The sequence below is a fragment of the Misgurnus anguillicaudatus genome, chromosome 9, assembly GCF_027580225.2.
Source record: "Misgurnus anguillicaudatus chromosome 9, ASM2758022v2, whole genome shotgun sequence".
Taxonomy (NCBI): domain Eukaryota; kingdom Metazoa; phylum Chordata; class Actinopteri; order Cypriniformes; family Cobitidae; genus Misgurnus; species Misgurnus anguillicaudatus.
In genome coordinates, this window is record NC_073345.2 from 19364673 (window position 1) to 19381979 (window position 17307).

At 38.7% G+C, this 17307-nt stretch overlaps 1 protein-coding gene across 4 annotated transcripts in view; it reads right to left on the minus strand.

Moving 5' to 3' along the window:
* Window positions 1–17307, minus strand: part of cadm1a (cell adhesion molecule 1a) — a 342552-nt gene that overhangs the window by 105514 nt on the left and 219731 nt on the right. For 3 of the 4 annotated variants that reach the window (XM_055180574.2, XM_055180573.2, XM_055180571.2), the window contains exon 2: window positions 3302–3319. The exons of the other annotated variant lie outside the window; for it this stretch is intronic. In XM_055180574.2, the coding sequence (XP_055036549.2) occupies window positions 3302–3319 (18 nt within the window). The remainder of the gene's footprint in view (window positions 1–3301; window positions 3320–17307) is intronic. 4 annotated transcript variants of the gene reach the window in all.

A 17307-nucleotide genomic window follows, 5' to 3' on the forward strand; every position in this document is an offset into this window, starting at 1 on the left:
TCCTTGTGGCAGAGGCACGTCCTTGAGGTCAGAGGAGGCAGGAGAGAGGCAGTACAGAGACATCCTCTCTCAGAAAGAGACTAAATTAAGACGGGGGAGAGATTTAAAGGTGTGCAAGTTCACCCAAAAATTCTGTCAACATTACCTTGGATTCAACATAACGAAAATATTATTTTATGAAATATAAGTGTAGAATTTTTGTATTATGTAAATAATTGAATAAATGAAAGTGAATGAGGACTAGGGCTGTCGAGTCTTACTTGTCTGAACAACAGGGTTTCCACACCTTAGTTAACTTCAAATTCAAGAACCTTTCAAGGACTTTCCAGGTCTAATACCCTCAAATTCAGGGACTAAATTTGGGGACACATTTCAAGTGAGAGTAAGGTTACATTGTGTTACATTTTTAGGTACAATGTTACAGTTCCCTTTCGAGGGAACTCGCGCTGCGTCACTGCGCTGACACTTTGGGGACGCCTCCAGGGGCAAGTGCGTCTGAATGTGCATATCAAATTCAACCAATGGTGAGGCTTAACGACAAAGACAGGGTGACGCAGGAGCCAGGAAGTATATCGCTATATGAAATATTGCCAAAGACGGCGTTACAGGGATGCAGGAATTATGGCAAGGGAGACGCAGCGTCCAGTTCCCTTCTTAAGGAACAACAGTTACATACGTAACCCGAGACGTTTCATGTGTCAAACACGACTATGCAAAAAAGCATTTTGGTATGAATCAACATTTGCATACAGAAGATATAAGCATTTAAAGTGAACAGTTTAGCACGTGTGCTTAAAAAGTCTAGAATCTTTATGATATTATCCTACACTACACAGGGAATAATATGGATTTTTTTTTCAGAAAACTTCTTGCATAAAATAGATTCAAGCACTTTAAATGACCTGTATTCTATCTATGTATGTATATTTTCAAAAACTTCACAGGGCCTTTTTTTCCCCCAGATTCACAAACTTTCAAGGATTTCAAGGACCGTAGGAACCCTGTAAACAAAACTCCAAAACAAAACTTTTGCCTTACTGTATATTATATTCACATGTTACTTCCATTTTATGGACAGGATAGTCTCTAAAAATCGCTTCTTCTGGAGGGTGAGCAAATAATGACAGAATTTTCAGCTTTGTTGACCCACAGCAGCTAACAATAAATAAATCATAAGTCATTATTTGAACTAACAGCTACTTATTATCTCTACAGTATCAAAGCCAAAATCCTGTTTATCACAGTAAGGTGAAGAGGAAAACACATCATCGATGAATTATGGGCATGTTCTTTCGCTGTTGCCCTGTGCTAATGTGTTTAGCTAGCACAGTTCTTCTGGATCACATTACTGTAATTTCACCAAAGCCAACTAACACAATAATAGTACTGCCATCAGCACGGTCCTCTATTCAGTATTAATGGTGAGTGTACGACTTTGGCAAGAGAGTCTTCTGTTTACAAGCAGAGCTGGAGGAGAAAGAGGGCGAGGGAAAGAGAGAGAAGATGCAACATAAACCAAGCAGAAGGCCATGAAGGACTAGAGTCCTTAACAAGGACTGGGATGCATCCAATGCCTCTTGGGAGCGTCTTCTTTAGCTCACTTCTAATTTATACCCTTACAAACAACTTGGCCGCGATTAATAACTGAATCACAAGGCAACAAAATACAGCGCCTCTGCCAAGAGCAGTGTGTTCGCGCGTGAGAGTTTCTTCTGAGTCTCAGCATGTTTGGGCTGATAGACTATGAAGTAGAAAGGCATTAATTGTAGAGTGTGGGCTAAAGTCGCCGGACGTAATCTTGTCTTTATGATTCATCGCCCCCCTTCAGGTGCAGCTCAGGGCAGGTGTCTAGTTTTTCTGTTGTAATGTGGGCTGACAATCAAGCATCATTTCTACCTCTGTGCTGATGAGGTAACACTAGGAAGGACAAAATAATGGTTTATGTGTCTGAATGTTTCCTGTTTTTGGCTTTGCTGTTTTCTGGCCTGTTTTCAAATGTGTTTGTTGTGTCATATAAACCATGTGCATCATGTGTTTTTTCAAAATAATTGCCTGCCGCACATGCGTCAAAACCACTTGATGAATAAAGAGACGCTCACAAAATACACGCAAGACACTACCTTAATAGTAAATTCTGATTACGCATGAGATTATGCGAGTATCTGGCAAACACGAGCGTCTCTTTTATCATAAACCCTTTAGACGCATCTGCAGCAGCAGCAGGCACTTATTTTGACAAGACACGTGATGCACCTATGATCGCTCGACACACAGAACACATATTTTGAAATTACGAACCAAACACATGATGGGCTACATACATGTTGTGACGAACTTTGCATCAAGCGCACTCAAAAAAATAAGTCACCGGCCGCCACTCCCAAATACACAAAATGATGTTTTTAGCAATGAAATATGTGCACTTTAAATCAAGATGTATTTTCAGGATGAGTTTTTAGACAAAAAATACAATTTGTGCTAAAAAATATCTGCCAACATTAACAGAAAGTCTTTTCCTTAATGCAACTAAAAAGCACAGCGAGTAACTCATCAGACACATCAATAAATGAACACCTCCATTACGTTGTAAATTACATAATTTCACACCAATCTACAAAAACAAAAATCTGCCAGGTGCTATCAAAGGCAAGCAAGTACCTATCAAAGCAAAAGATTTCAGTCTGGTTGCAATGCATAAAACTGGCTTTACAAACATGATACCCCTGTATCAGTGAGCACAAACAGCGCTTTTATACTGCTCTCTCTCTCTCTCTGTACTGAACACACAGTAAGAAATATCACTTCTTTAATACATAAAAAATAAAAAGAATTCTGTTATCACAAACCCACGCTCGTCTTTGATGAGCCCTGCCAACAAAATGGCAAAAAACTGAAAATGAGAAAGACCACACAGGCGTTGATAAGACATTGATAGAACGGTGAGTTTGAGTACGGTTTACCAAATGACTTATTTTACCGCCCTCCTTCAAAATACATTGGCCACATTTGAAAGAGGAAATGATTGCCTATCAGGAGTAAATGTTCTCTGAGCAGAATGGAGAAATTCGAATGGATGAGACATCAGACAGAATGAGGCTGAATTTCTCTCCTGAAAGTGGAGAAATGGATGATGTTAAAAGAGAGGAGAAAGATGGAGTGCTGGAGAGCACCTGCAGCGGTGTAGGTTAAAGAAGAAGAAAAAGAGCAAGTTAAGGAAGGCTGGCTGAAGAAAGCCAGGATGAGCTGGAGAAATGGAAATGGGAAATACACATGGAACACAAAGGTAAAAGGGAAACATTACCTGCAAACTGAGCAGCTCCTGTGAGAAAGGGGTAAAGAAAGAGAGAAGAATTAAAAGGAAGCCATTCACAGCACAGCATCCTGACAGCAACATGCAGGCAGAGACCCCTTGACCCCTGTTTGCCTTGACCCCTGTGACGTTGGGGTTAGGTGTGTGGTAAGGGGTTGGGTTTCATTGTTGTTGTTTTTTTGAACGATTATCTTCGTATGAATCATACGAATTAGCCAACTCGAAAAATATGTACGAATTCTCATGAGATCAGGCTGGATATTAAGCAGACAGTCTATACACAAACGACTGACAGTTGACAAGAAGTTGCAAAGTTACTGTAGGTAAAAAAAATGTCTAAAGTGGACTATCAAAACAAAGTGTTACCAATATATGTTTCATTAAATGTTATTTGGACAAAAGCATACAACAATTCTGAGCAAATCGAAGATTAAACATTTTAGCATTCGGTTGCTATACAGTGTTTATGTCTATTTCTTAACCTAATTTTACCTAAACTCAAAACAAACTAAGAACATAACAGCACAAAACACGAAAGTCCAATCCACATAAAAGAAAAAAGTAGCACGGTTTTGAATTACTACCTTAACGAAACCATCACAGTATTATTGTATTGTGGCCTGGATCACAGTGATACAATTTCTAACATTAAGATAAAATAGCAAAATTAAATGGTATCATTTACATTGATAAATACTGTCCCCAATAAAGATACAGCTTCAACGTATTGTAGTAGTTTCTGGCATGTATATGTAATCAAGGACTTTGCTGTCGTAACATGGCTGCATGAGGCCAATTATATTATGTAGTGCCCGAAAATAGTCCCCTGAAAGATACTAAGGGGACTATTTTTGGCTGCTGCGTAATATCATGCGCCTCCTGCTGCCATGTTACAGCAGCAAAGTACTTGATTATTACGCCGGAATGAGAGTTTAGTCCTAGCCATACACTCTCAGAAATAAAGGTACAAAAGTTGTCACTGGGACAGTACCCTTTCAAAAAGGTACATCTTTGTACCCAAAGAGTGCATATTAGTACTTTGAACTGCCAAAATGTACCTTTAAAGGTACATATTTGTACCTAAATGGTACATATTAGGACCTTTTTTAAAGGGTACTGCCCCAGTGACAGCTTCGTACCTTTATTTTTGACAGTGTATCAGACTAGAAAATCACAACTTTTAATTTTCTGTCGGTCTTAGTACACAATGTAACTACAGAAGAGTCAAGTTTTAAATAGGAAAAATATCAAAACTCTTTGGTTATTATTTTAGGTAAAATGCTAATGGTCTAATCAGATTCAATGGATTGTGCTAAGCTATGCTAAAAGTGTTACCGCCAGACCCGGAGATCAGCTGAATGGATTCCAAAACGGTAAGAATCAAATGTTTAACTCTTAAAATGAGCATATTTTCAAAAAAAGTGAAGTGTCCCTTTAACAGCAGTGTCAACAGCAAGGTTAAAGTAACAAAATGAATGAACGAAATTATTACTTTAAAAACGTTTGGTCCTACACAATCTGACAGACTAATCATGTCATGCTGTATCTTGAGCAACCATTAACAGAAAGTACCTCATGAATATAACAATAACAAACAATAGAGAGAGAGAAATTATGTCAGCCTTGTGTCAGGTCCCCAGCTGAACATTAATTCATCCAATGCTTTGTCTCTGAAGCAACATTCATTACAACACATCAACAGCATTTGGTCTTACACTCAACTATTTGCGGCTTAGGCCTCGATCAGAGGTTTAATGGTTTAGTTATAACAGTTTTAAAAAGCACTTTGAGTCAACATAATGGTATAAAACTGTGCAATGAGTCAGTCTGAATAGAAAAACAATTTTCTTATTAGCATTTTCACCAAATTTTCATCTTGGCTAATGTGCAAATTAGCATTTCTCTTCTGGGACTCCACGCAAAGTCATTGCAGACAGATATTTGTGTTTCGGATTTGCTTAGGGTGTTTGCTTGTCAATTAAATTTGAACTACATTAAAGGAAGTACGCAGAAATGCTAAGATCCTTTGGTGACCGTGTCATAATCATCTTTCGGTACCAAATTAAACATCCCAACACAAATAAACACTTGACGCTAACCTGTACATATACAAAGGCCTATAAAATTGGCTTAGTAAGTATCATTGGCTATGTTTTAGGGCTGTAACGATATATCGCGTGTCCCATTAAAAAGACCTGCCTAAAAATGATTCTGCATCTCTGCATCACGATTCTGTGTTTCAAAGCTTGTTTGTGTGCTATGGCGTTTTGATCAGTAAGAAGTCCTTATCAATCTAAAATCATGAGTTGGAGTCGTTTATAACATGCATTAAAAAAAACAACACTCGTTAAACAAAATCATTCAAAGTATTCTTTATTATCATGAAAATACCTGAAACAATCCAAAGAACTGCGGTATACATATTACTGTAGACATTTCCTGGAATAGCGTTTGCAATGCTGCTACTTCTGTGGCACAAAGGGAGTTTCTGCACTAGAGCGCCCCCTGGCTTTTGGTAGTGATGGTCGTTTTCGAAGCACTGCTTCATGAGGCTTCGAAACATTTACGAATCTTTTGTTTCAAATCAGTGGTTCGGAGCGTGTTTCAAACTGGCCAAAGTCACGTGATTTTAGCAAACGAGGCTTCATTACGTCATAACTGTTTCGAAACGTTTAGAAAATCCGATGGTTCACCACTAGGGGGAGTTGATCACATGACCAGTGTCTAATATGTTTTGGTGAACTCGGGTCAGTTTTATTATAAAAGTTCATAAAACATTTATCCTTCTGACTAATAACGCTGCCATTTTGTCTATTTATTGTTTATAGACAGATTTAATGACAAAAATGTGCATAATTAAAAGGGTAGTTAGTTTTAATTATTTGTTTGCCCTAAATAAAACTAAAAACACATAATACACTTTTAACTATGTCTTAATTTAAGTTAAATAATTTTTTTAACATATTTTAATAAAAATCTTGCTATTATTTTGTAAAAAAAAAGTGTAAAATGTTTGGCCATATCTGCTTTACACTATTTTGACCAGCAGGGGTCGCCAGCGTGTGTGGTGTTTCGAACTGCTTCGAAAAACTGAACCAATTTTCGAAGCAATTGGTTCAATTGATTTGAAGCTTCAAAAAGCTTCGTTTCTCCCATCACTAGCTTTTGGATGTGGCGGCATTTCACCGTAATTCATTCAAATTCATTAATTGAGAAAACGTGCATTTGCACGATAAATCGTTACAGCCCTACTATGTTTACATGCACAGAATTTTGTCAATCTGTGCAAGCGCACAACCAGGGTTGCCAGATTCGTGTATAAAAACCAGCCCAATAAACATTCAAAACTAGCCCAAAAGCATGCCAATGACTACTAACGGCTCAATAACTAATCAACAATATCCCTTCATCTTTAACCCACAGAAAAAAATCAGTTCACAGAAACAGTATAAAAGTAGCCCAAACCTCAACTACGCCAAAAAGCAGATGACTTGGCAATGCTGAGAAAATACTACTATTTATGCATTTACATGCATACTTTTCTCCTGATGATCGGATCACAGATTGCACTACACCACCCTAAATTTGCATCTGATCGACCTCAATCGCATTGATTAAGGTTCTTACATGAAGACTTTTCAATCAGATTAAGCCATCAATATAATTGCAGTTCAAACGGTGACCTATTGTAGTCTGATATCTGGTGATTTATTATGTGTTTCTTTAATTATAAATCTGTATGTTCCAATACAGCAAGTAAGGTGTTTTAGAAATCTTCAGCCAGAAAGACACCATCGAAAAACAAGGCAACCCAAAGCAAACCAACACAAATAATCAAGAACGAGACTGGTCTAAGCTGTAGGTGTTTTCAGCAGGGTGGATCAGTAATACATGGGTTGTGTGCTGTGTGAGGCTCCAGTGCCTGCTTTAGGATTCATGGCATGCCGTTTGGGTGCAGCCAGTAACTGGTTGATAGCCACAGGGGATCAGGGGCCACCCCTGAACTCAGACCCCTGAAACACAGGCCAAACAGATAAGGCTATCCATGTTAAGTAAATGTCAGCCTTCAGAGAATATCTTTTCACTGGCCCTAGGCTTTGCTGAGCCCCTGACCAGAAAGCCAAGGGACCGCCCACTTCGTGTCACCGTCTACCCTCCTCTCCTCAGGTGAGGTTAAAATCCCTGACCGGTGGATTGCATTAAACATGAGTTATCCCACTTGAGAGACGGTCCCTACTCCAAAATGATAGCGACATTAACTTTGGGGTCAGCAAGCATGAGCTGCATTAATGAACCCTTGTGTCTCTCTATATACGCACACCAACCTGAGAGCACTTCATAGAGTCAAAAGCCTTAAAGCATGGCATGCTACAAAAACATTGTCATTTATGACTGGAGAAAAAGATATTAATACAGACCACATAGGATAATAAGATGTGTCATTGAGATTCAAACATGCACTGTTGAGCTATTCTGCTTTATGTATTATATTAAAAAAAATACACGGTGTACACAATGTTAAACTCACATGAAGAACTGATAAAGTGCTCACAAATGATCACAAAAATCATTACTACAATCCAAGGCCGTCAGTGCATTTTAAACCTTACATAAACATCCACTACGGCCCACTCCTACCCTGGCACAAGAGGCTCGCTTAGTGCAGTCCTGGGGATTTTTGGACAAGATTACCAGAACTTAACTGCAGCCTTTCACTGAGACCAGGGCCAAAGAGTAGCCTCAGTCTACTTCACACCAAACAGACGGCCTTCACATGTCTCCTACGCAAAGGAAGCACCACAGATACAAGCCTCCAACCAACACCTCTCGCCACAGGTTTCACACAGTGTGATTGGCCTCAATAGCTAGTCTTATATACCCAGACATTTGACCAGCAGCATCAAGTCTGGTCTTAAAGCTGACTTGGGCCAAGAACTAACCACTTAAAGGGATACTTCACCGATTTAGCATTCAGCTTTGTATCTGTAGAAACCCGGCAGTATTACTGAATGACCATGTTTCCCTCCCTCATTTCCCCCTGAGAGGAGAGATATCTGCATTTTGGTTCTGCAAAAAAGTCCTCCGATGATGTAATATGACGATTTTTGCATCATCGGAGGACTTTTTTGCAGAACCAAAATGCAGATATCTCTCCTCTCAGGGGGAAATGAGGGAGGGAAACATGGTCATTCAGTAATACTGCCGGGTTTCTACAGATACAAAGCTGAATGCTAAATCGGTGAAGTATCCCTTTAAAGGGGAAAAGACATGAAAGGAAACTACAAATCCTTTGCAAAATATAATATTGCCTTTAAAGGAATAGATTACCAAACTATAAAAAAACCCACAATTTACTCAACTTAATGCTTTTCTTTTCTTAAGTCAAACACATTTAGAGTTGTATTAAAATTCGATCCTGGCTCTTTCTAACTTTGTATAGCATTGAATTGTGCCCAGTTTTCTGAAACATATTCATCATCTAAATAAAAAGAGAAATCCATACCCTTCCATTGCATGACTTCATATATTTTCTAAAGCAAACTTTATGTTTATGAGGGGAAATGATTCATGTTTTCAGTGCATTTAGCAATCGATACATCACGTTTGAATGTAAACACATCTAGATAAAAAATGGCAGCAATGACAGTAAATAAGACAATTAGAATGCACATGATGATTAGTTAACAAGACAAAATAATAACTAGCCGATACAAAAGTTTACATCCTTTGATTTACATCCTTTAAAGACTTTTTTTTGAAAACAGGCTTATATCCCAGCTCCCCTAGAGTTAAATATTTGTTTTTACCGTTTTGGAATCCATTCAGCTGATCTCCGGGTCTGGCGCTAGCACTTTTAGCCTAGCTTAGCTTAATTAATTGAATCTGATTAGACCATTAGCATTGCGCTCAAAAATGAGTTTCCATATTTTTCCTATTTAAAACTTGAGTCTTCGGTAGTTATATTGTGTACTAAGACTGACGGAAAATTAAAAGTTGCGATTTTCTAGGCAGATATGGCTAGGACTATACTGTCATTCGGGCGTAATAATCAAGGACTTTGCTGCTGAAACATGGCTGCAGCAGCGGCAATTATATTACGTAGTGCCCGAAAATAGTCCCCAGCTATTAAAAATTACCAAGGAGACTATTTTCGAGCGCTGCATAATATCACTGCTCATTTTTGAGTGTGATGCTAATGGTCTAATCGGCTGAATGGATTCCAAAACAATAAAAATCTAATGTTTAACTCTTTGGGAGCTGGAAAATTAGCATATTTTCAAAAAAAGTTGAGTGTCCCTTTAAGGGATAGTTTGCCCAAAAGTTCATATTTTTTCATTTACAAAAGTGATAAATGATGCTAAGCACACAGTTGATGGTACCCATTGACTTCCGTAATAGGATAAACAAATTCTATGGAAGTCAATAGGTACTGTCAACAATGTGGTTGCCATCATTTATCAAAATATCTTATTTTGTGTTCAACAGATTAAAGAAACTCATACAGGTAGTAAATAATGACACAATGTTAATTTCTTGGGTGAACTATGCCTTTAATGTAGTGTGACTTTTAAGTATCAACTTAAGTGTGCCCGTGCTTACTGAATTTGCGTACTGATGAGTGGTTATGTTAAATACCGCTTGCCATTTTTAATGCGTATTATAAATCAACAGCGGATGTGTCGTATAAGTCTAAAACTAATCAAAACCTAGAAATGTCCTGCCTATGAGGTATTAAATTAAACGTAAGTGAACCCTTAAAGCACAATTATCAGTAATCTTAAAGTGAAAATGAGCTTAAAATGTGACACTGGACGGAAAGCTTTAGAATTCAAAGTCAGCGACAGAGTGGCAGTGTTTCTGAAGATCAAGTCTTTGTCCTATCAGGCTCTGATAGGCTGCTTTAGTCAGAGAGGATTGAAGCGCGTGTCTACCTGAGTAATAATAGGGAGGGATTTATTGTCTGTCTGCTTGGCTGTGATTAGACACCACTGCTGCCACTCTGATAAGCCTGCTGATGGGAATAGACACTCCAGCGTCCTAAAACCACCTTGGGAGGGAGGTCACATCTGGCCGTTCACATCATCCGCCTTTGAAGTGACTTTTGAGGTTTTGCTAAACTTTAGAGACACGTTCAACTCGGAGGAGTAAGCGGGTCTCATTAAACGAAATGAACTAAAGCTAATGGGTACTTTAAGATTCAAGATCCTGTTTCCTTTTCAGTTTGGGAAATCCAGCATTGCTATGTAACATTAATCAGAAGATTCGATGTGAGGCAGACAGCTAACCCAGCTAACCCATAGTGAAAAAACTCTGGGCTGTTTTATACTGGTTGGTTGCTGGACCAGCTACTGGTTTTTAAACATACACAAAACAGGTTCTCAACAACATACAATATTTCATGTATACGAGTATGGATTTTTAAGCTTTCAGTACATTGCAGATAGACATACTGCAGTACTACAGCTTTTCAGCGTGACCTGCTGAGCCTTCATGTAATTAAAAGGTTAGAAGAGCACAGTCATATTTTCATCCCAAAGGGGATTTGATGGAAAGGGCAGGGTTGTGTGGCCTAGCGTGGCCCAGACAACACACAGGTTGACCTTCACATCCACAGCTTTCTGAACCGCATGCCAAAGAGTTCAGTCGAACACCTCTGTGTCACACGCCACCAGGATCGTGATGCTATCGTTCTTTGACTGAAATCCTTTCTACGATCCGAATCTGATTAGAAATTCTTCAGAAGAGATGACATTTACATTCGTCACACTTTTAGCAAAGCTGATACTAAAGGAAAGCCGAAAGAATGGAACAGAACGGAAAAAGGACAATGATAAGACCTGAATACCAAAACGGTTGCTGTTAGATGTTTAAAGAGAATCTGATTGTTACAGTCAGTTGGTGAAAATAGCTCCAGACGAAACCCATCAGGGTGCTTGGGGACACAAGATCGTGATGCAGGGAACTGATATGGTGAGAGGACAGTTAAGGTTGTCACAAATGAGATCTGGAGAACAGGAGAGAAATTCTGTCATTAATTTTGAATGAGAGACACTGATCTGGAGTAATTGCTGTCTGATATCTCACCCAGTAGGTCTTCACTGTCAGGGCACATCTCTGTGGGATCACCCAAGGTAAAGTCACCCTTTTATAAGTTAGAAGTCACTACTCTTATTAACCGAGAAAAGAGGATTTTACACATGACTGCTCATAATTTGGTCTTATTATGTTAATTGCTATGTTTACATTGTATGGTGGTCATTACGCAGCAAGCAGTAGCCTTCATTTCACCATCTAGGTTCATTATGTGTAGACCCGATATAGATATAGTTTGGCTATGAGTTAACTAGGAAAAATAAGCTTGAATTTGGTTAAATATTGTTTGTGCCAAAATAACTTGCAAGATGCTATTCCATCATTCAAACATAGTGAACAATGATTACGCACCGTTTTATTATATTTATTTATTTTTAGGCTATGGTTAGACATCCATTACATTTTCACAGACAGCTCAAATTTTGCGTTGTCTTGGCTAATAGGCCATTTTACTGTTGTAGCTGTAAGTAAGATACACTGTATGACAGTACTGTACTTTACATGAGTCACTTACTAACCGAAAAATGATGATGTTTCATATGACTGGCGTGAATATAATACAAAGGTGCCACGCTTACTGCTATGTTAAAATTGTACAATGCTCATAAATAATCTCCCCACCGGTGAGACATTACCTGCAAGAATGTACGACAGCAGAAACTCTACTGTTGGGAAAACATACAGTGAATTGACTCTTGCATGAGCAATTAGCTAATGAGAACCGAGCAAAAGCAGCGTGCACCGTTTCTTCAAGTCGAATGAAACTTTGGTCACATCTCAAATCCGTGTCCTTCAGCCAAAACAAAAGCAGAGAAATAAGCTATAAAGTACCATTCAGTGCAAAATTGCTTTGGAGAATTGCACTAGGATGTACTGCACTAGCGGAGGTTGTGGAAAGCCCACATACATCTACATTTACTGTAAATGAAACATCTCTGGCTATTATTAGTTAAGGGAAAGGTCAGTGTTTGAAAGAGAGGATGCATAACAACAAATACTAAAAGGGATAACACACATTTTATCGTTTTGCATCAAAAAACAGATAAGGTCAAGGTCCTTTTAAGGTCTCTGCAGCTAACATTTTATGCTTGAAAAAAGCTGACTTGTGTCATACTACGAAAAAATGTTTTTTTGAGTCCAGCATATAAATATTATGGGTTGATTTCCTGTACAGGGCTTAGATTAAACCAAAGCTGCGTCCGAAACCGCATACTGTTCAGTAGATACTGAATGAGATGACGTACTTACTTACTGACTGTTAAAACAGTAAGTACTGTATAGTATGAATCTTATAGTATGTCCGAATCGCATTCATACTACTATCCGCCATGTTGATACATCACATGACATGCGTCATCATCACGTCATTATACCAGCGTGAAAACGGCCACATCACTGCTTTCGCCTTTCTTCTTCGTTGCATAACTCCGCTTCTGGGGCATCATGGGATAGTAAGGTGTTTATCGTATGCAAGCTTCGAAATCTAACCGGACGTAGTAGGTCATACGGGTACTTTTCGCATACTGTCTTTGGAATACTACATATTTACTACGTATGTGTATCTTCAACTTAATTATCTGTGTTCGTTTGTTTAAAACAGTGGTCACCAATCCTGGTCCTGGAGGGCCGGTGTCTCTGCAGAGTTTAGCTGCAACCCTAATCAAACACACCTGAAGCACTTTAATTAGCTGCTTCAGGTGTGTTTGATTAGGGTTGGAGTTAAACTCTGCAGAGACACCGGACCTCCAGGACCAGGATTGGTGACCACTGGTTTAAAACATTATTTAAGTTGCATTTATGAATGCATTTAACTTGATAACTTAATTTTTTCAAGTTAAAGTTTCAGGTTCCCAGCATGCTTTGCATGGTACTTGATAGTGAGAGTAAGGCTGCGTCACAAAACTTAGGCCCTGTCCCCAATGGTGCGTTTTTATGTGGACTTTCGGTCTCTTGGCTTTAAATTGTGCGTGCTCGCTTAGTCTACGAGTCCTTAGGGTGTCCCATTTATCATTTTTACGCTTCGAAGTGTGCTCATCACTGCTGCAGGCTTTGCGCACTTTACCAACCCAGAAGTCCTTGCGAAAGAGCAATCAGACCAATCAGACGACGAAAGGGAGGAGTTCACACTGACGGGCAACTTCTCTTCCTATTTCCGGCGTGACGTTCGAGTCTGCCCCAAAATACGACTCCGGTGCACCCACGTGGACTCGCATCAAGGGTCTCTAAAGTCTGCACTACATGATGTCATCAAAGTGTGGACTCTGAGAAGGACCACAAGTCCGATGTGAGCCATTTGGGACAGGGCCGGGACAGACAGCTGACTTATCGCATCGCTGCCTCGTCAGGCAATGACTTCGGATGCATGAAGGCAGCTCAGAGAAACGCTTTCAATTAGAGTTTTCAGCAATTTAGAGTTTTCGGATGCAGCCTAAATGTAGAAATCTGGTGTTATTTTATTAATTTTTAATTAAGATGAAAACACAAGAAGACTTATTAATGTTTTATGTTATGTTGCATTTGCTTAAGTTGAGCTAAGACTGGTTGTCTTCTGCAACCTGACAAGTGTTGTTAAATAAGAAAATGTTAATATTTTTAGTAGTTTTGTGTAAATTAGTGTACAAGATTGAATCAATTTTAAAAGAATGTGGAAAAATAACTTAATTTTTATAAGTATTCAACTCAATTGCAGTAATATAAAAAAATAATAATAATAATGATGCAAACTGTTGCGTTATTTTTTTGTTTAGTTTTTTTTATAGTGTAGTTAATTTAGGACATTTACAAACATACCTTACAAAGAACATTACTGATGTGCATTTTGAGACAAAACAATAGCACTGATGTGTGTTAAGTTATCTCAATGCAAGATGTTTTTTAATAAAGCCCTGTCAGGGAAACTGCCCCTATGTGTTTTTTAATGTAAGAGAAACAGGCTTTTCTGTAAGATCGGGTCCTCCACTGCCAAATTCTCCTATATTTCATGTCTATGACACCTCCATTGTGAACATGGGAAAGATTCGGACTTCAATCCGATTATGTATGTGCTTAATCACTTTTATCCTAATCCACAAATGCAATAAAAACACTGCACAACCATAGCCAAACAAATCAGATTCCATTTATAATATACAGTAATGCAGAGCTACATTTGTATTTCACTAAATTTAACAGGTCCTTGTCAAAGACTATTATGGATTCCACTCAGAACCAAGAGCTAATGAGTAGACATAGCACAAGCAACACTCCTGGCTCTCCCCTTATTGTGGCTACCCATAGTGACGCTGCAAAACCAAGCAACCAACAAAATGTCCCGTCATGGCTTGTTAGCACACCGTGTTATCGTCTGGAGATAAAGAGATGAGCTCTGTTTGTAAAAGGGAAAGGGAATGGCGGGCGTAGGGATTAACTTGGTTAAAATATTCTCACGGTACTCCAAGGCTGAAGTGACTGCGCTGGGTTGCAGAGAGACTACAGGCCAAATTCAGCCTTGCATTTCTGTCTGGATGCCCGTCTCCATCCCTCAGTGTTTGCCTTTGTTTGGTTTTCTCGCTCAGGTCGAGCTTGTTACTTAATTAAATCAGCTGAGCCCTTATATCAGATATTCTTAAACAGAATACTAAAACATATCCATTCCCTAATGCCATTACATAAAGCGAAGGGCAGGCAGACGCTTTAATCCCCTGGATCAGCCAACACAAAAGAAAAAGAAGCTGCCAGTCTGCCATTAGCCACATATTTGCTCCTGGGCTGGTAACACCAACCTGCAGCTTGAAATCTGCACGGCTGACAGATGTGACAAGCCCTCTCTGGGACGCTCAACAGACAAAAATCTGTTTTTTCCTGTAGTTGGAGAGGAATGAATGATGTTTTGACATGGCACAGTGGTGCCACCATTTACTGGGAACGCTTGTACTGTACTTTCAGATTTCTCATTGACTGCTGCAATATGCAGCTGAAATGAAGATGTCAATGTAACACCCATTAAAAGGGTCTTCAGGTGTTGAAACTTCCAACAAAAAGCTCTTATGGTGAAAAAGTACAACAGCAGGTTTGGAAAAGTACTGTTGGTACAATATGTATACAACGATGCTGTGCTCTATTGAATTGAGAATGATTTTGTAGGGCAACCTGGAAGTTAGCACACTCTCAGGAAAAATGGTTCTGTAAGCTTTTAAAAAGGTCCTAATATGTACCATTTTGGGGTACCAATATGCACCTTTTAGGTACAAAAATGTACTTTTTGAAAAGGTACTGCCCTATAGACAACTTTTGTACCTTCTTGTACCAAAAGTTTGAGACACATGTTTTGTCCAACAAATTAATCTTTACAGATGAACACAACTTTTATACATTTTGAAGACTAAATGTGTTACTAAACATGAAAAGGTAATCTTAGGCTACAAGTGAACTACACCACGGTCACTCAAATTCAACGTCATCACCACCAAAACATGTAAGGAAATACTATGTGGATGAATCTTGGGGAAATTGTGCCAATGTTGCGTTGTTTTTGAGATCTTCATTCATCTTCATAATGACATTAAGTCTCCGACAAAGTCTGTAGTCCCAGCTTGTTAGCAACTACCCTTTTGAAGACACTTTAAAGCTTTAAAAAGTCATGAGTGAGTGTATTACTGTTATGTTTTTTGTTGTAGAATAAATCTCAAAAATATCTTCGGTTATGTTAATACAAGATCTTATAGTAAGGATAGTTCACCAAAAATTGAAAATTCTGTCATTATTTACTCACCCTCAGATTGTTACAAACCTGTATATATGTCTTTGTTTTGGTGACCAAAAGGAAGATTGTAATCAAGCAAGAAACAGGAGAACAATTGACTTTTATAGTAGAAAAAAATTCTATGGAAGTCAATGGTGCTCAAAATGGTATGGCTACAAACATTGCTTCCTTTGTGTTCATCAGAACAAAGAAATTTATAAAGGTTTTTAACTGTAAATTTTCAGATAGATTTTTCATTTTGGGGCAAACTTTAAGGAGTTTAACCAAAACCCTATTCAAAATACCCATTGACTTTGGGACGATAGAACCGGAAGTGCTAAAATGCTGAATGCCTTCCTAAAAAAATATGTTTTCCCTGGGGCACTCTATAGAAATAAGTACTCCTACACTATTAAAGTGTCAATAACACAAGCTGTTTCTGCGCATCTGATGTTAATCTGAAGTACCTATAGAGTAGTATTACATACTTCATCGCTGTTTCTCAATGTCAAGGATACTTCCTTGGCAAGACTGGTCTTTCCAAGTCACTTCCTTCAGAGGCTTAGCGAGGCTCCTCTTTAGAATTTGGAGAACACGTAAATGGAACAGGCTAGCAAGTGCACGTCATTGCATCATGTCAGTAAAAAAATTTGCTTTCGACGCTGCACGCATAGGATTGTGGGTGATTTGAGAGCACGAAGGATACACATATGCATCCTTTCCTGTATACGGGATATTTTTCGAACGAAGGACTTGAAGAACGAAGGACTTGGTTGCAACTCTGAGAATCCTCGACATTGGAACAGTTCTTCGACGGATGCCGATGACGTAGCATCCTCGAAATTCTGGCTTCCAAAGATCCTTCCTTAACATTGAGAAACAGCCCATATCTCAAAAGAGTCTTTAATTTTATCAGATTTATAAAAGACAGATTAACTTTCCCGATTTTTTCCGATAACGTACGAAAGGAGGAGTTACGAGCTGCGGGAGGAGCGAGTCACGAGTCAACACTTTATACAACACTGACTGGATAACTTATGATTCACTATATGTTTGTGTCGTTTATATAATATGCACTTACGCACCTATTTCCAATATAACACAGAAGTCTTACTTACCACATGCAACTCATTATCCGGTTGGGACTTTTCAATGAAATCCAGTGTTAAACAAACACCCAAGC